Raw genomic sequence first — 23,655 nt, forward strand, 5'->3', positions numbered from 1 at the left:
GACTTCACTCAGCAAGAAGTTCCCTGGAAAATTGCATGATTTTTTCTTTTATAGAGCCTCAGTGTCCCCTCATCCACTAATGGTGGGAATGTCATCTGCCCTTGAGTTTTAGCTAATCAGGTTAGTGGCTCAATGCAAGGTTCCAAAGATGCAATGCTGCTGGATCCCATGGTACTCCAGATACCTGGGACACCTTCGTACTCAGGATTTTCCAGGGCCACACCTGCTGTCGTTCTGATGACCACATATCTCATGGCAGAGAGCTAATTAGGGCCAGCTGCATGCAAGGAAGGACCTGTAACCCTGGTATTGTCTCTCCAACCCAAGTACAGTGGACTGGTGGTTTGTGGCAAACATTCCGTAGTACATTTGGGAAGGAGAACCAAATCTTAGTAGTGAGGAAGCCAGCCTTTTAATCCTTTCATATTTATTCAATGCAGATAAGGTGAGATAATTCTGGGAAGTGTTTTTGGTTGTTTGATTTCATTCTGGTTTCAGTCTTAAACTGCACTGCTTCAATAAGTGATCACGTGTTAACCCTTTCTACAATTTTCATAATAAATGATTTCAAAGGAATGGAAGATTTTGTGAGTCTAAGAAAAAAAAGGGGGATGGGAGGAGGTGATGAATGTACCCTTTCATGGCCTTGTGGAATGGAGAAACCCTTTAGTGCTCTACTTTGGTTGGAGCTGAGGGGGACATAGGTCATTGAGGCCCACAGACAGGCCCTGCCTTCAGTGCTCAGAAGCATTTTCTCTTCTACATTTCTCTCTTGTGCTAAGGCTGGCAATTCCCATCTCACACAGGACTGACTCCTGGATTGAGGGGTTAGAGACCTGCCTCATGCCTTATTTTTTCTCTGTGAGGTGCATTTTTTGCCCTCCACCCTCAGCTACCTCCTATGTGGTTTCAACTGCACCTGTAAAACCTCCACATTGCCCCTAGGGGACTGTTTCCCAACCCTGTCCACAGGCAGGGTTCCAGGCTGTGGCTCGCCAGTTGCCTTCCCTTGCTAGTCAGTGAGATTTCTTTCATAGCATCACAGGATGACAGAATGGGAATAATTTGGGGCTATTTAAATTGTTCATGAGGCCTGAGCCTCCTGAACCCTTCCTGTCAGCCCCTTCATTCCCTCTCACACATCTATAGCCGACTCAGACTTGATAGAAAGAACATGTATTGGATTGAAATATGCTTCTAGGGGCATGTGAGTGAAGTACACCGAGTCTCTGTCCTCCTGAAAACTAATTCTCCTCTCAGCCTGGAGCACAGAAGGGACTCAGACATTTCTTATAGGCAAACAAGAAATGCAAATGGCTGGACATCCTTCCTGGCCTTCAAGTTCCCTGGATTTTCCCAGGAGCCTGGTGCTTTGACAGAACTCAGAACATTTGTGCTTCAAGATAGAGGGTCTGTTCTTCTTGCACTGAGCCACAGGGAGCAAGATAGGAGACATGGTAGAAGGGCCCAATCATTGTAGGATCATAAAAGGATGACTGCAAGCAATGTACATTTTGCAGCTCCAAATGTTTTCCATCATGAATCATAAGCTTCATGAGAATCTCAGAAAAAACCCTGCAGAATCTTCCTTAGTGTTAGGTATTAAATCCATGAGATCATTCTAGTATCAGTAGCTCTGTGCTTGAGGGATAGTGTGTAGATTTTCTATTGCGGAGACCATAGCACTCTCCAGAGCAGTCAGAAACTTTCTCATTCATTCATTCCTCTATTCATTCAACGAAGTTTTACAGTGAACCAACTGCTATGCATCTACCTATATTCAGATATTGACTGCCTTAATATTGGAGGATAAAACTTCACTGTTTTATCCTCCAAATATTAAGAGTTTGGGTTTAGTAAATAAAGACATTACTACTTGGTGAAATAAAATTAAGATGCCCATACTGGGATACCCCGGTTACTCCTCCATTTTCATTATATTATTGATTATCTCAGCTGTTTTAAAAATCATCATTGGCTAACATGCTGGGCATGTACTCTCTTAAGTTGACCCTCATGATCACAGAAGAAAATAATGATAGTCCATCTTATCATCTGACCTAATCAATGAGTGACTTGGATCAAAGCAAGTTCTTGTTTTTCAAATACCTGTTTGGGATGTGAGAGGCAGTATCATGCCCTGTGCTCTTTGACTGGCTGCTCCAGCTCCCTTTTTGCAGCCCGGTGCGTTCTTTCTCTGACAAGCTCTACGTAGGCCCAGTGTCCTGCGTGTTGTTTGGAGTTCCTTGATGGTTTCCGGTCTGTGTCTGCCCCACAGGCCAGGGCTTTGTGAGTGAAGACGAGTACCTGGAGATCTCCGACATCAAACGGGACCAGTCTGGCGAGTATGAGTGTAGCGCCTTGAATGACGTGGCCGCGCCCGATGTACGGAAAGTCAAGATCACAGTCAACTGTGAGTGGATCCTTCCCCGAGCATGGGGCGGGGTGAGGACCGAGGGATTAGGGAATAAATATTATGCTCATGGCAAGGCTATTTTCTGAGGGATGCCACAAGGAGGCACCTAACCAGAGCTGGTCCCACTCTGGCCTTGGGTGTCTCTGGACTGTCCCTGTGAACATGGGAGCTGTTAGCTAAGAGAGAGCCCTGCATCCTGAATGGGTTTGAAGGCTGGAAGAAGACGTTGGGATGCTTGTGATATCTTCCAGCTCCTCGTACTTCTCCTCAAGTGTGCAGTTGTGTCGCTGGGAAGGAGGGCTCTGGCCAGCCTGAAAGCGTCTCCCCTCTCGCTCATGGTCCATGTGTGCTTCCCCCGCAGACCCTCCCTATATCTCCAAAGCCAAGAACACGGGTGTCTCGGTGGGTCAGAAGGGCATTTTGAGCTGCGAAGCCTCCGCGGTACCCATGGCTGAATTCCAGTGGTTCAAGGAAGATACCAGGTACGTGGACAAAGGGAGGGAGGGCACATCTACAGAAGGCCCTGCCCCTCCCAGAGGAAGGTTGCTAATGTAAAAGGGGACAATGGGCCCCTACCAAAGGGGCCCATTGCAGCCAACTTTATAACAGTCTCCTTTGAGAACCAGACCCTTGGGATCACGGTCACCGTCCTCCCCATTGTTCATTGATTTGCTCGAGTGGGCCCAGTAACGTCTCCATCATGAGACTTGTTGTTACTGTGTTTGGCATATCGAATACGTCACGGGGAGCTTGCCAGGCTCTGCTGTGCGGGCAAGATACTCTAGGTAGCTTGCCGGGCTCTCTGAGAGGGGCGGAGGAATCGAACTCTGGTCGACCATGTTGGCTGCGTGCAAGGCAAACGCCCTACCGCTGTGCTATCGCTCCAGCCCAGACCTTGGCGGGGGGGTGGGGGGGTGGGGGGGAGCGGGGGGGGGGATGGGAAACCAGAACAAGCTGGCAAGTGGGTAGAATAAGTTAGCCTGGTTTCTGAATCTGATTAGATTTTAGACATAACAATTTTCAAGGCTGGAATATTGACCCATTCAGCCTTTGTTTATTTGTTTTTTTATTATTGGGTTTCAGTAATGTAATGTTCCAACACCCATCCCTTCACCAGTGTACGTTTCCTATCACCCATGTCCCCAGTTTCCCTCTTGCCACCCCCAACTCTATGGCAGACACTTTCCCTCTCTCTCGCTCCCTCTCTCTCCTCCTTCCTCCCTCCGTCTCTCTATCCCTCTCTCTCTCTCTCTCTGTCTCTAACTCTCTCTCTCTCCACCCTTCTCTGGGGCATTGTGTTTTGCAATACAGATACTGAGAGATTTCAGGCATATCCTTTCACCTACTTTCAACACTCAGCCTTTGAAGCTGAAGATCCTTTTTCTTCTTCCCAGAGACTTGCTGCTTGGGGTTGGAGGGGAGAGCCTGGTTTAGTTAGAAGGAAACATTGCTTTGCACGGAGAAGCCTCCCAGTAGAACCATCTCCTGAAGTTGGGTATCTAGGAGCTCCACAGCAGCATTGCCTGTCTTTAACCCCTCTCAGCAGAACCTACCCAGCAGTGCTCTCTCTGACTGCAGGCTCGCCACCGGCCTGGATGGGGTGAGAATCGAGAACAAAGGCCGCATGTCCACCCTGACCTTCTTCAATGTTTCAGAAAAGGATTATGGGAACTACACGTGTGTGGCCACGAACAAGCTGGGGAACACCAATGCCAGCATCACACTGTATGGTGAGTGCAGGAAGCCCCAGTGCAGAGGGATCAGCCATGGGGGGACCTGGGGGTGGGGGACGCACTGCTGAGGGAGGAGAGTAATGGTTGTGTGGCCTGTGTCCATCCCTCCCAGTCCACCTACCACCCTTGCTGATAAAACACTTTCGCCATCATCCTTTCCTGTGGGATTTGATGATACCTCGCAGGAAGTGGGCACGTCCTGACCCATTGAAAGATGTGGTTTGTGTTCTCCCAGGGGGACCAGTTGCCTTTTGAACCTGATGAATGGGGAGAACAGGAGGATGGGCTAATTCAAATGGAGTGTTAGTTAAAATTTGTGGGAATGTTTGAGCTTTACTGTCAAGGTACCCTTGGTGGGAAGAACCTCTGGTCTGCAGGGTTCTGTTTATAGACAGAAGCCAAGTCAAGTCCTCCATTGTGACTCTCATTCCATCATCTCATTGGGGGAAGAATGGTGGGAGGGTTTCTGAGTCCTCATCAAGATGCTGGTTCGGCCCCCACTGGCCACAAACCCTTCTCTGAGGGTCCCTCCTTCCCTCTGGATGGACAGACCTCCAGAACCACCGCTGGCCATTGCTGAAGGAGGGAAGCACCTTCTTCAACCACCCCCTACTTTATCCATCTCTTCACTCATGTCACATTTCACACCATGCCCAGGACCAGCTCTCTGTGCGATGTTATGTGTGTCCGTAAGTGTCTGTGTGCTGAGATTTGGTTGGAGGAAGGCCCCACGGGCATAGGGTGAGATGGGACCATTTTCTCCTGGGGGACCTCAGAGACGGAGGTGGCGTTCAGCATTGACGTGACTTGAACTTTGCCCACCAACCATCTGAAATGTGTGATCTATGTCTTTTGTTTCCTCTCTGCATTGTGTGTGCATTGTGCTGTGTGTGTCTTAGAAATAAGCCCCTCACCAGCAGTGGCAGGTGGGTACAGCATGTTCCTTCCTTCCTCTGCCTGCCTGAATGCCTGTGCCTTTGACTTGAAGCCTCTCCTTGGTGTGCCTGCGTCTTCCCCCCGGTTCATTTCTCCTCAGTGAATGGTGGACGGGAGCTGGGTTTGCACAGTGGAAGAAACAAACATGTAGAACATGATGGCTTTCATGTCCATGTGCCCCCCTGACACACACACGATTTTCATATAAGCTTTGGGGGCGAGGGGATCCCCACCCAAACAGTAAACCACCACTTGTGACCTTTAAAAAGGATGAGTATTGGCGCATTCTACACACAGAACTATCCAGAACAAGCCAACCCACACACCAAAGAGATTATGATTTGATTGTCTCTATGGGGACCTCTCCCTCATAGAAATGCTTTATTCTCTTTTAGCTCCAGGCAAAGAAGACTAATGACTTAATTTAAAGACTTCAGTTTTCAAAACAGAAGTCCTTGGGATCATTATTCCAAATGATCAGATGCTGTACAATTTACCTAATATTTATTGGATTTCTGAGCATCCTGTGGGCATCTGCCACATGATTTATTGATCTCGTTTTTAAGATGAGTCAAAGGAGGGACAAAGAGGTTGGATGGGGCAGAGAGAGAGCGAGCACACAGGGTAGGAGGGCATGCCTGGTATGTGTAAGGTCCCGAGTTGGAGACCTCAGAGCACCACTGGTGTTCCCCACTAGTGATCCCCAGATACATCCCTTGGATTCCAAGCGTTTCTCCAAGTGATAAACCCGTGTGATCATGTGTCCATGAAAACGCTCCCTGAGACACAACCCAGCCAACTCAGTGGTTCCTAGCTGGCGGCAGACCTCCAAGCCCCCTTGCTGAGTTCAGCTGCGGATGTACAGAAGCTGCACACTTCATAGTTTCCAGACCTTGAGTTCACTCTGCCCTGGTCACTTTCATGGTCCTGGATCCCAACAGTCCCAGGCCACTCGCTCTTCCTACATCGTGTCTGTGAAAGACCATTCTTTAGTCTTTATCAACGCAAAGGGAATAGGGGGTTGAGTTCCACCTTACCCCTGGCCTCACTCTTGGTTAATGCTATCAGTGTGGAAGGTGCATAGTAGGGCTTAGCAGGGCCAGAGAGGTAGGACAGTGGCTCGGAAACTTGCTTTGCTTTTAGCTAACCCTTGTTCCATATCTGCACCATCAGTGGTCCCCCACGTCCACCAGGAATGATCCCTGATTACAGAACTCAGAGTAAACTCTGGATGTGGTCCCCCCACTACACACACACGAAGATAACAGGTTTAGCTATAATGTCTGGATGCTTCGGCTTCTGTCCTTTGCTGCCAGAAAGGACATAGGAGATGACTTCTGGCAGATGGCCACAGCCACAGCAGAGGAATCTTAAGACTCAATCCCCAGAGCTGCAACTGTACAAGAGACACCTGGCCAGAGCCGTGTAAATGTGTTAGATTACAGTTCAGAAACCAGAGGTCCAAACCCAATATTCTGGCTTGTCCATTTCTAATGAGGGCTTTCTTTTTGGCTTATAGATGGTTACTTGGTTCTCACATGGACTTTTCTCTGAGTGGGTATACGCTTATGAGAGTGGTGATAGATATCAACAGACAGACGGAACATTCTGGTTTCTCTTCTCCATGAGCACAATCCTATTGGCTCAAAGTCCAATCATCATAATGCCCATGAACCTTCATTGCAATGATTTTATTATAAACTCATTCTTTTTTTTTAAGTTTGTTTATTGTTGTTTTTATTGGTGAATCAGAGTGGGGTACAGTTACAGACTTACGAACTTTCGTGTTTGAGTTTCAGTTATACAATGTTCGAGTACCCATCCCTCTACCAGTGCCCAAACTCTGCCACCAATGATCCCAGTATCCCTCCCACCACCCCCACCTTTCCCCCCCCACCCTGCCTCAGAGATAGTGCATTCCCTTTTGTTCTCTCTTTCCTTTTGAGTATTGTAGTTTGCACTACAGGCACTGAGTGACCATTGTGTTCCATCTATAGTCTATATTTGGACCCGAGCTGGTCCTCCAAATACCCTTTACTTGATGTTCCTTTCTCTATCTGAGCTGCCTTTAACGCCAGCATTTGAGGCCAGCTTCCAAGCCATGAAGTAAACCTTCAATTCCCATTCTGTTACTTTATATACCACAGATGAGTGCAATCTTTCTATGTCTCTCCCTCTCCTTCTGACTCATTTCACTTAACATGATACTTTCCAGGTTGATCCACTTATACACAAATTTCATCACTTCATGTTTTCTAACAGCTGCATAGTATTCCACTGTGTAGATGAACCCAAGTTTCTTTAACCAGTCATCTGTACTTGGGCACTTGGGTTTTTTGCAGATGGCTATTGTAAACAGTGCAGCAAGGAACATACAAGGGCAGATGTTATTTCTACTGTACTCTTTTGCCTCTCCAGGATATATTCCCAAAAGTGGTCTAGCTGGGTCAAATGGGAGTTCAATTTCTAATTTTTTGAGAATCGTCCATACTGTTTTCCAAAAGGGCTGAACCAGTTGACATTCCCACCAGCAGTGAAGGAGAGTCTCTTCTCCCCACATCCATGCCAACACAGGTTGCTTTTGTATAAACTCATTCTTCATGTGTTGGGTGAAAACCTCATGAATTGGGAAACTTCACTTTGTTCGCAGTCCAAGACCCAAGATGACAGGTTTCACGCCAATCCCTTGGCCTTGCTTTCCCCACAGAGTCTCTCGGGACAATGATTCATGCCCACAAAAGAAGTGAGAGTATAAAGTAATATTCCTGAGAGATTCCTGAAAAAAAAGGAGCTCCTAACTGCCACAATCAGAAGTATCACCTTGGCAAAAACTGCAAGTCTCTGTTTATCAGCTAAATGGGGATTATGTACCCAGGTCTACTGACCAGCCTGGGAAGTATGAATCAGATCATGTTCATCAACACTATGGCTGACTGAAATCTGCTCTATCAAGTGAGGGATCACGGGCATGATGGGTATTTACTGACACTCTTTGGAAAGTGTCTCATCACACTTCTCTCTTTGCAACATGGCCAGGATTATTACTCACCTCACTATACACTACTGAGCTTTAGTATGTGTTATGACCTTCAACCACAGTGCAATTAGTCCACATAACACACCCTTTGTTCCTTTACTGGGTTCCTTTCCAGTCACCCCCAGCATCTCTTTCTGAACTCAGCCTTTCTTGACCTTTAATGGTAGATCTGTGTGCCATTACACTCCCTCTTGTGCTAACTTTAAATGGCAGACTCCATCCAGTGCAAACAGATATTTCTCCCTTATAGAACCCTGCAAGGGTTCATATCACTTCTAGATAATGAGGATGTAGCAGCGAAACCACAAAGGAGCTCCAGTACCCTTAAGTTTTTACACTCTTGTTGCGAGAGATCTTAGGTTCTATCGATTTTATTGGGTTTCTGCCTTCTTTCCCTGGGGCCTATGAGTTCCTTGTATGAAGAGACCACCTTGGGTGTGATCACCAGAACCTTCCACAGAGATCCATAAATACTCGAAAGTGGGTCAGGAACAGTGTGAAGTGAGTCAATGAACCAAGGCCTGTGAAGAGAAGGGCTGAGCTGGTGGTGGTGGAGCAGGGCTTGCACTGCAGGGACTGAAAGAGAACACAAGGGAGGGAGCTTTGAATTTCACCATCTCTGTGAAATCTCCCTCTGCTGCTCACAGGCTGAACTGTTCCAGGTAGGACAACCAAGATCCACAGGTCTTGGGTTCAGGGTTAGTGAAAGCTTTGGTGATGGAATATCCTCTCTGGCTGCGCAAAGCCTGATTCTTAATATTCACTGATCCCAAGTGGCAATAGCGCCATCATGAGACTGGAGTGATTCCATCTAGTGAGGCTTCCCTTTCTGTTTGCCCGTGAGTGCTCTCTTGAGTCTAAGTTTTACTCATCACGTAACCACGTACATAAGAACTAGATGTTCCCCATGTTGTATCCCCTCGAATAGCCCTGTGAAATATGTGCTCTTCTCAGCCCAGTGTCAGAGAGGAGGTTATTGAGAAAGTAGGCAAAGCATCCTGGTTTGTAAGTCCTTGAGCTGAGATTGGAGCCTTCACACTCCTCTTCTCTGCCTAAGCCTTTACTAGTATATCAATCCAACTCATAATACTCATCAACCCATCATGGGTTCTAGTGAGGCTTTCTGGATGGTGCCCATATTAACCATGAGATGGTGTGTCCCCATTCTTACATAAGCATCCCTCTTCTCACCATCTGTATCTAAACCCACTGTGTTAAAGCCACTTTTTTACAGGCCATGGAGTCATATTTCCCTAAATATCACACACATGCATGCACACACACACACGCACACACACGCATGCACACACACACATACACACACACATGTGATCGCATGCATTGGTGTTTGCCTTCAAACACTGCATTGGTGTTTGCCTTCAAACACTGTGACTTTGTTTCCTGGAGGCCCCTTTGATTCTGCTCCATGAACCCATCACAACACGTGCTCCTGCTCAGACCCTCACACAAACAGCTCTCACATCCTTCCTCCCTAGTCAGCGAACAAAGGGAAATGGGATAAAAGCCCTTCCCAATGCTTACAGAAGACAAAGGACCAGGGAGACAATGGGTGGGTGTGTTGGAACAGGAAGTGACTAGTAAATTGGGAGAAACAGCCCTTGTAGCTAGGAAGAGGATGTGCAAAGAGACTTTGGTGGTTGACATTGGTCAGAAATGCTGCTTCCCCTCCTGGTAGGAACTGCCCCTTCTAATGCCACACAAACAAGATAGCTCATGCAAGCAAGCAACCAGCTCCCAGAGGCAGCCACACTGACCATCCCTCAGCTGCATATATCTGTATGTGCATCTGTGGGTATCTGCAGGAAGCAGAGAAGAGTTCTAGGAGCAAGGAAAATGGGATTAGAATCCTGACTTATACAAAATACAAGTTTCCCTGTAAAACAGAGAAGAAGATGGATTCCCGGCTAGTTCCTCTTTCCAAGTCTATTTTGAATTGGGAAACCATGACCGAAGAGGCCATGGTTTGTAAGAGAGGGTTCTCCAAAACCTATCATCCGTAACCTTGGCAATGGTGGCAGATGCCCTGGGAGACTGCAAAACAACTTGCTCTGAGCATGCACAATCTTCGTGGAAAGGCTGTATCTATTTCAGTGCCCACCTGGAGCCTTGAAACCTCAGCTCTTGCCAGTCCAGTGTGCCGCAGGAGATGGTCGGGCTTGGCTCACTGGCCCTAGCTCTCCCCCTGCCAGAGCCTCTCAGGGGCTCTCAACTTGCCAACTCACTTGGCTCTCACCGGGTCTTGAGCAAGAGACCCGCCTCCTGCCCATCCTTAGAGGGCAGAGATGGAAGATTCTGGACTTGATTACATCTGGCGCTGCAGAGAGTAGGATGTGCCTAATGAGCCGTCTAAAAGCCTGGATTACTGGAACTGGCAGGGGAGAGGGACAGTGAGCAAACTCCAAGGCAGGCAGGAGAAGAGGCTGCTGAGAGAAATGTAGTTCTCCTCCTGTAGCGTGAGAGAAGGACAGCACAAGTTAGTGACCTTAAGAGGTAAGGATCGTGGACGGAGGCAATTCAGAGAAGTCTCGTACTTGCAAAAGAAAATGGCTCAGTGCCCATGGAAGGCACCATTTGGGCACTTAGATTATGCTTCTGGCAAGGACTCAGTCCGTGGCCCACTCCTCGAGTGGCAAGGACCGCAGCTGAGACCCCGTGGGGCGTGAGTCTGTGTTTTCTTTAGCTGATGACTCTTCCTGCAGAATAAACAGCCCAATTCCATGGCATCTTCAAAGATTTGCTGCAGCTTCAAAGATTTTCTCTGAGGAGCCCCCTTCATCCTCGACCCTTAGCTGACCATTTGTCACAGTGCCCCTCTCTGGCCCCTGTAGGTAGAATGCTCTGGGTTCCTGCCTAGACCCCCTCAGCCCCGCATGACACAGTCCCTCTTCTTTATCCATTTTCTCCTCCCTGTCACCCAACTCTGCTCCCCTCAGGCTACTCTAGGAGAGGCCTGAGGGGGGGGTGACAGTATCCTCTGGACTGCTGTCCAGACACTGTCCCCCACTCTGTTCTCCCCTGCTGTGTTCCTCCCATCACCAAATTCCACTTGGGCCCATGGTGGCTTTTTCCCTGCTCTGACTTACTCAGTTTCCTGCTCCGTGGTCACCTGCCCCACGGGTCCGCCCAGAATAGCATCTAATTACAAGTACCGGGATTATCCATGTTCCCAGGCATCTTATTGTACATGGGCAAACCTATTCTTACGGTGGGTGATTAAAATGAGTAGGATCATGGCCTGAGCAGCTGACTCCTACACAGCTCTCTGAAAGCAGGTCCTGAACAGAGACGGATAGTCCCTGAGACATGACGTGGGAACTCCCAAAGCTGCACAGCTGGTGTTCTCCATGCCCAGGCACACGTCACGTGACCTTCTAGAATTGTACACAGGAATTACAAACTCCGCCTTACTCTCCATGTATCCCACTCCCTCAAATGCACCCCTCCTTCATTTCCCTTTAACGCTCACTGGAATCTTGACTCGTCCTGATTCTCCTTCTCCCTTCCTTATACCCATTAGCACGGGTCCAAGCATGCATATCTCTTGTCCACGTTCATTCCCAGTCATTTCTCACTCACAACTATAGACAACCAGTTTAATACTTGCATAGCACTTTCTTTCTGCATCCAGCTTCTACGGGGCCAGAACTCAGAAGGATTTATTTGCAACCCATTGTTGCGACCAACTGGGAAAGCATGGTAGGCAGATCTTGCTTTGAGAACAACCTACTCAATTGTTTCAAATTCAATTTCTAGACTATGCATTCAGGTGACTGCCTGAGTTCCAGATGCCTCAGAATTTAGACAGGTGTCTTCCCTGCCTCAGTTGCCTTTTGTGCACCTGCCAGACTGGAGTACCCTAGGGTAACTCAAAACACCAGGAACCCTCTGACAGTATTAAGAACTGCTGAGTTCCATGACATCCACCCATCCATTCATGAATATAGTCAGTTCAAGCCTGCTTAGGGCTGAATCCGGGCCAGAAAGAGGACCAACGGTGGAAGAAACAAGAAGATCAATGTTCTCAGTTTCGTACCACAAGGAAATAGAGGATTAGCACAATAGTCTAGGACACCTGCTGTGCTAGAACCTGAAGATGTTGCTTGCCTGATGTGTCAGCTTTGGACAGTTGAGCACATTCCAAAGCAGGCATTGCCTTCCACTTAATGGAAGAAGAGTCTGGCACTCAGAGCTTGCATAGAAATTCCCCTGGAGTAGGACACAGATATACCAGAGTTTTCACCAGGCTGCCTGATCTTCCATGTTGCTTCTTAGCCCATGTCTATAACATTTCTTCCAACCCATTGTAGGAATGGCAATGGAGACTTAAGCCTCCTTTCCCCACTGATAAAACTGTACTTTTCATTTAAGTTTCTAGTCTGTGTTACCCACTCCTTTCCAATTCCCCATAAATTATTTCCAATTCCGAGCAAAGAATTACTTACTCATCTCTTGGGCGCTCATGGTAGCTTACCCTTAGGCTTGTATTTTGTTCGTATTTGTTTCTGCACTTCAAGGACACAGCCCTGCATCTTGCAATGGTTATTGCCTGAGAAACATTTGTTGAATTAATAAGTAAATCTTCTAGTCAATGGGGACATCAGTTATATCCTCTCTGTAGTGGGAACCTCTTTACTAACCAAAGAAAAATCCACACATTTGTAGTCTTATGCCAAGGGAAGTCACATCAGTGTTGGTCTGACACTTTCTTTTGCGTTTCAGGCTCCAGTGTGTCCCCATTCTAACCTGAATGAGATGATTCCTCTCTCTTTCCCTCCGTCTTCTTGTTCAGAGTAGTAGATCAGCCACCCAAATTCCCTCTTTAGGAATACGTTCATCAAATGGTTTCTTCTTGCAGAGCCATCAAAAGCAGTACTTATTTATCCATTTCCTGCAACTAATGTATATGATTTTTATTTTCCAAATCCACAATTTAAATCCAGGTGGGAGGGAATGAGTCAGAGAGAAATACTGCAGCTTTGGGCGGATGACAGCAGCATAATCATTTGTATTTTCCCCAACCTGCAAAATGTCAACATATTAGGAAAAAATATGCAGACACTTCACATTTCATTTCTGATGAGGTTTCTTGTTGTTGCCTTACCCTCCCATCCTCTCCCCTCTGAATTGTTGACATCTGGCTGTTAGCTGGAGCCTTTAGAATCTAACATGAAGCAGCTAGAGTGTGCTGAAGTCAGCACATACATGATCGCTTATGGTTTGGCATCAGCCAGAGTCTGGTCTCTTTCAGGTTTACGATGTGCTGAGGGATTTGAGTTAACACCTGATCTTAGCATATGTAGTCCTGGCCTTAATTGGACACATGAACCAGGGCCCAAGATTGAAAATAAAACCAAAATGGCTGCTATCTTGGGCTCCTTTCTTCCCCATGTCTTCTTGGTACTCTCCGACCAGGGGAATCTCATTCGGGCCATATTTTCCACTGTAATTAAAGACAATGGAAGACAATTTCCTTTGAAGGCAAATGATGTGCCAGCATCCACCGGCACTGCTGAAAACAGGTTTATATCTCACCAACAAGTATAACACATACACCCTTAATTAGATTTCCTTGCTCCTCTTTTAATCACCATGAACATCATTATCTTTTTGGTTCCTCATTAGGAAGGTCACATAGTTCACATTCAGACTTAGAAAACCTATCCAAATTTCAGAACAGAGCAGTCTCATCTTCAACTTCAGACACTTCATTGATCTCACCAAGTTCAACTTGCCTGTGGGTTTTTTTTTTCCTTTTGTCTTCATACAATCCCCAACCACCTGCTATTTTAGCAGCTTTGCAATGATACGGTCTACAGTTGTTGAAAAATTGTGCCAGGTTTCCATCGCAATCCTGGGAGAGGAACACAGGATACATTTCAATAAAATATTTGCTTGTAATGTACACTCCGTGTCTAAGCTTCAAAATCTCGTTCGAGGCAGGATGCATCCATCAGCTCATCTGTTTTTCTAGGGGCTTTGGGCTGAGTTTTGGTACTCTGATTTTCAACACTTGCTTCTCAAAAGGATCATTCCCCGCCCCTTTGAAGACCATAGCTATGTCTCGATTCCAGGAATTCGGGCCTGATGGTTCATTTAGATGAACTCTCAGCCAGATTTGCTTCTTAAAAATAAAATGGTCAGCCTATTAGATTGAACAAAACAAGTGCTCTCTGCAAAGTGGATCATTTCTTTGACTTATGTGTTTGTCTGTTTTCTTTCTTTGTCTTATTCCTGCTGAGCTTCCCATCTGGCCATGGGAATTTGCCCTCCAGCCAAAGTCAGTGTTCCAATTGACCTTTACTCATTAGCCATTTCTGTAATTTATCTCTTGATCATTACTAACTCTGTCTCTTTTAGCTAGATGCTGAAGACTAACTTATTATTTTAGTGTCTGTGTCCTTATCCCCAAGGTATTTTGTTGTCATTGTTGTCATTCACATCTGCTCTGTGGCTTCACATCATTATTTTAGCTTTATGGTCAATGAGGTTAAACTTCTGGCAGGAAGGAGCCAATTCACTATTAACATGCCAAAGAAGAAGGAATAAGGACCAGAATAAGGGAAAGAGCCATTATTTTCTGTCCTTCCCCCCATATTTATTCCTAAAACATATTTAATTAAACCTGATATGGCAACAACCATTGTAGTTGAATTGAGTTATTGTCAGCTATAAATATTGACTCCTTGCAAGTGTCATTTGGCCTGAGAGACGTGGCCATTCTATGCACTTTATTAGAATATTGGCCCTTCCTCAGACTGTACAAAATCTTTTCATGGCTGGTCAGCCCCTTAGAGTGTTTCAGTCAAGACCACATGTGTTTGATTCTTCTCTCTGAGATCCTTGTACTGCACAAGGTCTTTTTTCCACTTGGAGCAGCATCTTCACTAATGATGCTATTTCATAGATCAGCCTTTGTACCTTAGTTCTCATTTGCCTTGGTTTATCCATCTTTTATTTACACTCATTAATCTCACACCTCATCTTAACCAACTAATTCCCAGAACACCCTGGCTAGCCTTCCAGGACTTGTTAATATGCCAGTGTAAGAGAAAACTAATGAAATAAAAACCAGTTTTGCAATTCCAGAGCATTGACTCCAGTGTACAATTACTCTTTCTAGAGAGTTTCAGACTCAGCAAGGCGCTGCTTACTCTTGAACTCAATACACTTAAGTTAATCCAACACGGAGGCTACAATGATAGTACAGTGGGTAAGGTACTTGTCTTGCACATGATCAAACCCAAGATCGATCCCAGAACCTCATAGAGCCCATGGAGAGTGACCCCTAAATGTAGAGCCAGGAGTAAACTCTAAACACCACCAATTGTGTTCCAATAACAAACAAACAAACTATCCAGCAGAAAGGAATGTAAGATAGTTTGTGGTAAATGCCTTTCTTCCCAGAATCAGGCAAGGTTTAAAACACACATGGCTTTGTTGATATAGATGGGGACAGAGGAAGCTATAGGCACTACTACAGGAGGGGCTGGTAAGGCAGAGATGGGTGGACTGTCTTCTGAATACCAGCCTGGTATGAAACAGTTCTGAGTGGATGATGTGTATTTCCCAGGCCAGCTGTGAGTGTGCTTCGACTGACCCTTTGCCCCTGAACTTGGCCTGGAACTTAACTTTGACCTCTCCCATAACCCTTCTCAGGCTTCTTCATCCCTTCAGGACCTTAAGGCTAGTAGCTTCCCTCAGTAGCAATCCCCCTTCTCTATGAAAAACAACCTCACTTCTTCACTCCCTTTGCTACCAAACAACTCATCTCTGGTCAATTGTATCTGGAAAATCTTGGAATAAACCAGTATTAGCCACAGTTTAAGTAGCAGAAGGTAGAGCTTCATAGCTTGATTTAATTCAACCACATGACCTTTTGTCCAGGCTCAGCACCAATCATTCTAATCCTCTGACTAGTCTATGAATTCAGTATTATTGCTCTGACTTTTTCCCCAAGATAATTCAAAGTACCTTGTCTGAGACTCCTAGCTAGCTAGTCTCAAAGTTATAAATTAAATACAAATTGGTCCAACTTCAAAATTGCCAGGAGTCACATTTTTATAAAGTGATCCATGATTTTAATACAAAGATTACTGAGAAGCAAAAGACAAGACCTTGAGACTGGAGGGAGTGGTAATGTGTCAAAAACTATTTCCAAGGGCCACAAAATCTCCCCATCCATGAACCCTAAGTTTAGGCTTCAACCTCTTCTTTTAATTAAACTATTTCCCACATTTAATATTAGCATGGCATAACTGAATTCTGCCTGAATATCTATATCCTAGACTTTAGGTTTGTTGTAAAAATCACTGTTCTTCACCTGAGAGGTAATACAGGGGTTAAGGATTCTTGCCTTGCAAGTGACTAACTCTGGTTCAAACCCCAACACCATATATGGTCTCAGAGCACTGCCAGAAGTGTTCCTTGAGCACAGATCCAAGAATAGTTCCTGAGGACCACCAGGTGTGACCCCCCACACCAAATAGCCTTTATCCTTATATTCACAAAAAAAACAAATAAAATAAGAAAAAAAGCACCATTTAAATTCTAGATTTTACCTACTAAGTTAAAACTGGAATCATATTAGGTGGCCAGCACCTGTCCCAGTGGTTTTGGGATGACCCAAATCTACTAAATAGATGCCACCCATAATCACTTGTATATCAAACACAAGGAGAAATCTTTTTAATTCAGTGAGTCACGTTGACAAACAGAAACCCTATGGAAGACACCCAACCAGGATGGTTTCTTTTCCTCATTTCTGGTAGAATAAGAGGTTTTCTGGGAAGTTGTAAAGAATATTGCTGATGTGTTTGTCTTCCATTATTCTAGTCTATGGAGGGCAGCATGGATGGTAGTTGATCTCTTATTGCCTTGACAAAGACCAAGAGCCAAGTGTTCTCCTTCCCATCTCCCACTAAACTGGCATTTGTCCTAGCTACCAAATCACAAATGTATCCAGGATCTCTGAGGAGAAATCAAACTAGTTTTCCTCTCTGTCATAGAGGATTAATGAACTCCTTGGTCAGAACAACACAGTCTGTTCTCCTAGACTGACTGACCAAAGGCACATTACCAGTCAGGTGCCCATCAATAAAGCAGAGCTCATCATACCTGCTAAAGAACGCAGTCTTTGATATTGCATAGAAAATGAGGCCACATCAAACAGGAACCTTAGGGTCGAGGGCTCTGATGCTGTTTAAGGATATGGCAAACTGACATGTGCAAGCCAGAATGGTAATGAGTTTGTACCAACTTAACAATGTCCCGTGGCTGTTTCCAACTGCCCTTGCATCAGATTGTACAGTTCCCATCAACATGAGAACATTGCACACATACAGAAGAGCTTCTGAGGCCATCAGTACTGATCTCCTTTTGATAGACAGATGGAGAAACCAAGACAGAGAGTGGAGGCCAGCAATTAGACTCAGCCATAAGCCTAAGAGCCACATAAAGAAGGCTGAATATTCATATTCCTGTGTCATAGTGCAGTAGTCTCTGGCATGTGCCCAAAGGGTAATTTTCCACAGAAGAAACATAGACATTTAATGACCAAGGACAAAGTCTCTAGACAGAGCAATACCACTGGAGTTCAGTTGTAGGTGGCCTCAGCAATGTTCAGATGTTATCTGTTCTTCATTTCCCCACTTATAAAGCACAAGTGCTCTTGGTCTTCAGCCTATGGGGCTCTGTCTAGCACTTAGAATCATCCTCACCACAAAGTGGCACAGCATCAATAAGAGTCCGCATCGCCATCACAAGTGGTCTGAACAGCCTCCAGGTGTGCCTAGTTCCCCTCAGGCTTCCAGTATTTGGAACATCTAAATGAGGTTCATTGTGGCTGGAAAGACTTCCTGATAGGTCCCAAACCTCTTATGGCACACAGCAGCAGAAATGCTAATTTCCTTCAGAAGTTCTTTCCACAGTTTGCACTTTCCTTCTGTGTCTCTTCTTTTTATTTTACTAATATTCAAACCTTTCCCAATTGCATGAAACTCACATAAAAATGCTTAAATCCCTTGGCAAAACATAGAATTGAGTTATTACTACACTGAAGACTTCTGTCATTCAAGTATGGGACTTGTTAGAGTGTCAGTAGTTCCTTGAATGAATATGTACATAAGAATTAGAAAAGCACACATATGAATACCACACACACATATAAGTGTGAATATATGTATATATATTAAATAGAGGTCATACCTACCTATCTAAAGAAAGATACCTTAAATTCCTTATGAACTTATTTAAAATTCTAAATCATTTATCTTTTCTAGAAGGCATTTCAGAGAACATTATCAATTCAGCACATACGATAGGCCACTATTCCTTCAGATATATGTCCAGACAGCCAGAGGCCCAAGAAACAGGCAGCTATAAATAGTATTTGTGGAATTTTCATGAGAATTAGATCATATCACTGGTATTCAGATCCTGACCTTGACCTTGAATACTCTATATCAGAACATACAGAGCCATATTGCCAAGCTATTGACTAAACTTTTAATCATTAGAAATGTGTAGCTTGGACATTAAAGAGCAGGTGTCTGTGACAAAATCCCTCCAGTCACAATTCTTGAATGTTCATTGCTCAAGAGAGAGACCAAGGTGAAGGTGTCACTTCCTTCCCAGTTGAGCCCTGAATCCCTGCCCTCAGGTTGACCAGCAAGCCTTCTCTCTGAGGACACTCAGCTCCCAGTGTTTGTAAGGTGCTGTGCTTATTTCCACTGGGACAATCTACTTCTAAAAGACAGTCTTCTGAAAGGGAGTGGAGGCCTGGCTTGAGAAGATAAAAGAGGATCACTGCTTAGTCCAAATCTTTTTTTCTTCATCAGAGGCCTTTTTGGAAGGCCTCTGGATGGTTATGAGTTCACTGACTCCTACTTAATTTGGCTTTCACTGGCAGATTCTGCTTGCAAGGTTCTAACTGTGCTTATGGCTGCAAATCTTTGTCTTTATAGCTTTCCAGTAGAAGCGATGGAGGTAGTTGGATATGTACACCTGCTTTGGGCGCTTGGAATTTGCTAGGGAAACCCCAACATACATATGATTCTGTGTCCTTGTTTCACAATGAAGTGAAGATGATTCACAGGGACTGGGTCAAAGGGTATAGAGAGAAAGAAAGACAACAAGAAAATGAGGTATAGTAAGAACTTCAAGTGGAGCTTCAAGATGACATTTAGGCCTGAGGATATTGCATCTTCATTGGTTGTCTTTGAAGAAGCCCCACTGATGACTGGGACAGGTCCAGCCCTCATCTCTAAAACTCTCAAGCAGAACAATCTCTTGTTTGTTCCATGACTCCAGGAAGATGTGTGCTTAATAGGATGAAAAGTCATCACGTCAGTACTGAGCTTAGTTGCTCCCCAAATATTTTCATCCCCCTTGGTCCCCACACTTGCTCCTCACACTGCTTCAGCCTCTCTCCTCCTCTCTCCTCCCCTAGCTTTAGCCTTCCCCCTCTCACCCTGTCTCTACTATATGCAGACAGCAGCCCAGAGAGGCCCTGTTTGCGTGGATTCTGCCATATCACAGAGCCCCATCTGCTGATCTCACTCCCAGTCCCCATACTGCCATCTCCCCTTGCCACCCCAGAATTCAGAGCAGGTTCTATTGGTCAAAATTTCCCAGGTATGTGCTCCAGGGAGTTTCTAAAGACTCTGAATGGTCACCTTTTCCTGTCCAGGGGCGGTACTGGTGTTTGGTGGGAAGGATGTTCACAGAAAAGCATGTGTGTCATTTGCTTGTTGGGAGTAAGTCTGGTGCACTTTGGGTGCGTGCTAATGGCCTGTCTCTCTCTCTCTCCCTCCCACACAGGGCCTGGAGCAGTCATTGACGGCGTAAACTCGGCCTCGAGAGCGCTGGCCTGTCTCTGGCTCTCAGGAACCCTCTTTGCTCACATCTTCATCAAGTTTTGATAAGAAACCCTAGGTCCTCTGAGCAACGCCTGCTTCTCCATATCACAGACTTTAATCGACACTGCGGAGGGCAAACCAGTTGGGCTTCTTTTTTGTTGTTGGTTTCTGTTCTTGATTTCATTTTCATTTGGAGTTTTGTTCAGTTGGTTTCTTTGATTTTCTTTTTCGTATTTGAATGAGCAGGGTTGGGGTGGGGGAGGTGGGCTGGGTTCTACCACGTGTAGGATAATCCTTCATTGGTGTGTCCAAGAAATAGAATCTGTTCCTGCCACCCTAGCCCCTCGCCTGCCTCAGCCATTCTCCCACCATCATCACCCCATCCCCTTCAACTGCCCCCTTCCCCACACCTCATCAAATCATAAAGCTCCATTTGGGCAAAAAAGAAAAAGAAAAAAAAAACACAAAGAAATGTGCCTCAAAAACACCCTGAAGACACAAGTTGACTTAAAATGAAGTGCAAAGCAAGAATGGTATTTAAGTGTCCTAGCACCTGTGTCTTTCAGCTTTGGGCCGTTTTCCTGATGATAATGTACATATCCCACCCTCATTTGATTATTCTCTAATGCTTAAGGGTTCACAGTCTCTCTTTCTGGGAAGTTCTCCCAGTAAATCCATAGATCATTCATTGTACCCTCTCCCCCTCTTCCCCATTTTCACTCTTCATCAGCGACAGGAATTAGAGGTTCAGGTTATTACACCCAACCCTAGTGGTAACATCTTGAGGTCAAGTGACCAAAATGGAGGGAAGCATTTGAGAATACTCCTTGTCTTTTAATTATGCTGTTGAATTCATAAAAAAAAAAACAAAAAAAAAGTGAAAAAGATCCACAGATGGCTGATTACATAGGTTCTCACAAACTCTCTTTGCGAGTAGTCATATGGCTATCCTTTCCCACATTGTCTGCTCTAATTCTCCATCCAGTTTTATGCCCACCTATCTTTGTTTTTAGAAATCTGTTCACTGCTTATCATTCTCTCTATGGAATAATATGACCGTTCTTTCTCCCCCGCTCCCACAACACACCGCAGCTCATCCCCATGTTGATCTCTGATGGTTCTGTGTCTCTTCCACTGTATTCATTTCTCTACCTTTAGCAGACATTGGCCTCTTCCGACTTACCTAGCAGCTTCTCTTGTGATAGCCAATGGTATTACAGGCAAACAATATACAAAAAGCAATATGTCCTAAACTCTTTGGAATATCGGATCCCATGTACCCAAAGTCGACACTGTTGACAGATGGACCAAAGTAGCAATCAGATGATCAGCCACATGCTCTTCCCAGAAGACCAGAATTTCCAAGTGGAAAGTGGGTCAGCCCCCCAAAGCACCTCCACTCTTGTTATGTTTCTTTTTTCTCCCACACTTGAAGGACTAAGGTGTCAACCTTCATGCTTCCCCCAACCTTCTCAGAAAGTGAATGCGAGGAACCTCTGGAACCTACCCCATGGCTGATGACTTTCTTTAAGAACAAGGCCATACGAGAAGAAAAATTACACGTGACTGTCTCCGCAAGGGGAAGAGAGCAATGTGCCCATCTGAGTGCAAGGACTTCAGCTATTGTCTCCTCTCTGCTACAGCTTTGGTTTCATCTGTTTGAAAATCATCCAGTGCAAAGCTAATGGAAGCCAATTACATGGTGGGTGTGTTGACAACTCTGGTGTTTGTTTCAGGAAGCTCTTCTGAGCTGAGGGCACTTGAGCAACTGACTTAATTTCCAAGCACTTGATTAACACAACACTGCAAACAGAAGGGGAAAAGTGTAAGCGACATAGGGCTTCCTCAGAAACACATGGCTTCTTCAGCAGCTTCAAACAAAAACATGCTTAGTTCTCCAAGTTTTCCGCGGGTCCAGTGTGCGAGCAGAAACCACTAGTTTTTCTGTATCAGCTCCTAGGACAAGGAGCACTGGGCCAGTAAGGGAACCTATGATTAAAGGGAGGACATTCAGAAACCATAAAGTCACTTGTGTTGCAGGGATTGAACTGTGTCCGTCTCGTAGACCTGCCCTGTTCCCTTGGGACATTCTTTCAGGCCCACAGTCTAAATAAGAACACATGTGAGCTCATGTTGTTTCCTTCCCTTAGTGCTTTATTTATACGCTCCCTCCAAGATAAAGTGGCCTCTTTGTTTTTTGGTTGTTGTTGCTTTCATCTCATGACATACACAGTGGGAGAATATATAAATGCATATGGAGACATATATATGCATATATGTATATACATATGCATACACACATACAAACGTATGCGCTGCTTTGGCATATACAAAAGACTAGGCGCTGCCACAAGACTTAGAGCTGACTAGAGGGAAATTAATATTACCTTTGCCAGCTGTAAACAGACATCGGCATTTCCTACAGAGCTGCCAGGAGCCAGATTCTGGGAGCCTAAGGGATGTGCCCAAAGTAATGTATGGATGCCCAGTTCCAGGGACAATCATGAGCAGATGCAATGTCAGAGGTAGGCGGGACATCCTGCTTTGGAGGACTCCCACCCCCCACCTGTGGAGCAGAGTTGGTGTCAGACATCACGAGAAATAAATGCGCATGTGAGTGCTCTGCTGGTCACGGGCAGCTCTCTGGAGTACAGTCCAGCATGGAAGTGGTGGAGAGAGGATGATGTTGGAGAGCACTGTGCTTGAAAAGGACGAGCTGAGAGTGTTCATCCACTCGGACAGTTCTAGAGGAGTGTCTGTTCTCCTCAGATAGAAAGATGACTAGAACATTTGGAAACCTAAGGCCACCAAATCTCAGAGTCACCCTGGCACTCTGCACTACCCTCCTACAGGGACTCTAGGAAGCCCCTCGACCTGCCACACTCAAAGGGAAAAATGAATCCTACCATCAGTTCTTACCTGTCTGGGATAAAGAAAACTTAGTAAATTTGACACCAGGAAACCCAGAGTCTGAGAAAGGAAATGACTTTTTCTCTTCTGTGATTGGTTACTTGGTGGGGATGACTCCATAGGAAAGTAGCTCTAACCCAGTCCTTTGAAGACGAACCAGCCAATGTTTGCTGCAGACAGCAACCACTCACATGTGCTATGACAGCTGTAGCCATGGAGGGCAGATAAGCCTGCTGGATAGATGAGGTTTCCAAAACATTATTTTTTCCCCAAAATATGTCCAGTAGGGAGAGTGGTTAAGGAGGGAAAGAGAAACATATCTCCCAGCCACCTCTAGCTCTTCAGTGGTTTTCCACAATGAGAGGAAACCAAATAAAGGCATATGGCAATATGGGATGAGGAGGAGTCAGCCACGTAGTTCTGAAGCCTTTCCTTTCCCGAAACAAAGTGAATCTGTCCTTCCGCCAAAGTAATGCCAATGAAAGTGCTCGTGTTAAGCCTCTGGCCTCGCTTGTTTTTTGAAGTTTAATGTCAAGTGCCTGATACAGTCATCTGCAAGTCTGAGCAAGTGCATTTAGTTTTTCTCATTCTTGTTTGAAGGGGGGAGGGGTGGGGTTGTGGGGGGTGGGGGGGTGGGTTTGGTGCAAACGTGAGCCTTGTGCATCGTGGTTGTCCCGCAACTGTACGCAACACAAAGGCAGAAAATGTATGACTTTAGATCTAGAAGAGTTGCAGGTTTTGTTTCCT

At 45.5% G+C, this 23,655-nt stretch overlaps 1 protein-coding gene across 2 annotated transcripts in view; it reads left to right on the top strand.

The window, feature by feature from the left end:
- Positions 1-20,437, top strand: part of OPCML (opioid binding protein/cell adhesion molecule like) — a 1,179,878-nt gene extending 1,159,441 nt beyond the window's left edge. For both annotated transcript variants that reach the window (XM_056131456.1, XM_056131455.1), the window contains 4 exons: positions 2,279-2,413; positions 2,778-2,898; positions 3,995-4,146; positions 19,961-20,437. In XM_056131456.1, coding sequence (XP_055987431.1) covers positions 2,279-2,413; positions 2,778-2,898; positions 3,995-4,146; positions 19,961-20,061 — 509 coding nt within the window. In that variant the 3' untranslated portion in view covers positions 20,062-20,437. The remainder of the gene's footprint in view (positions 1-2,278; positions 2,414-2,777; positions 2,899-3,994; positions 4,147-19,960) is intronic.
- The last annotated feature ends 3,218 nt before the right edge of the window (positions 20,438-23,655 follow it).

Source organism: Sorex fumeus, unplaced genomic scaffold (genome assembly GCF_029834395.1).
Source record: "Sorex fumeus unplaced genomic scaffold, SorFum_2.1 ptg000091l, whole genome shotgun sequence".
NCBI classification, from domain to species: Eukaryota; Metazoa; Chordata; class Mammalia; order Eulipotyphla; family Soricidae; genus Sorex; species Sorex fumeus.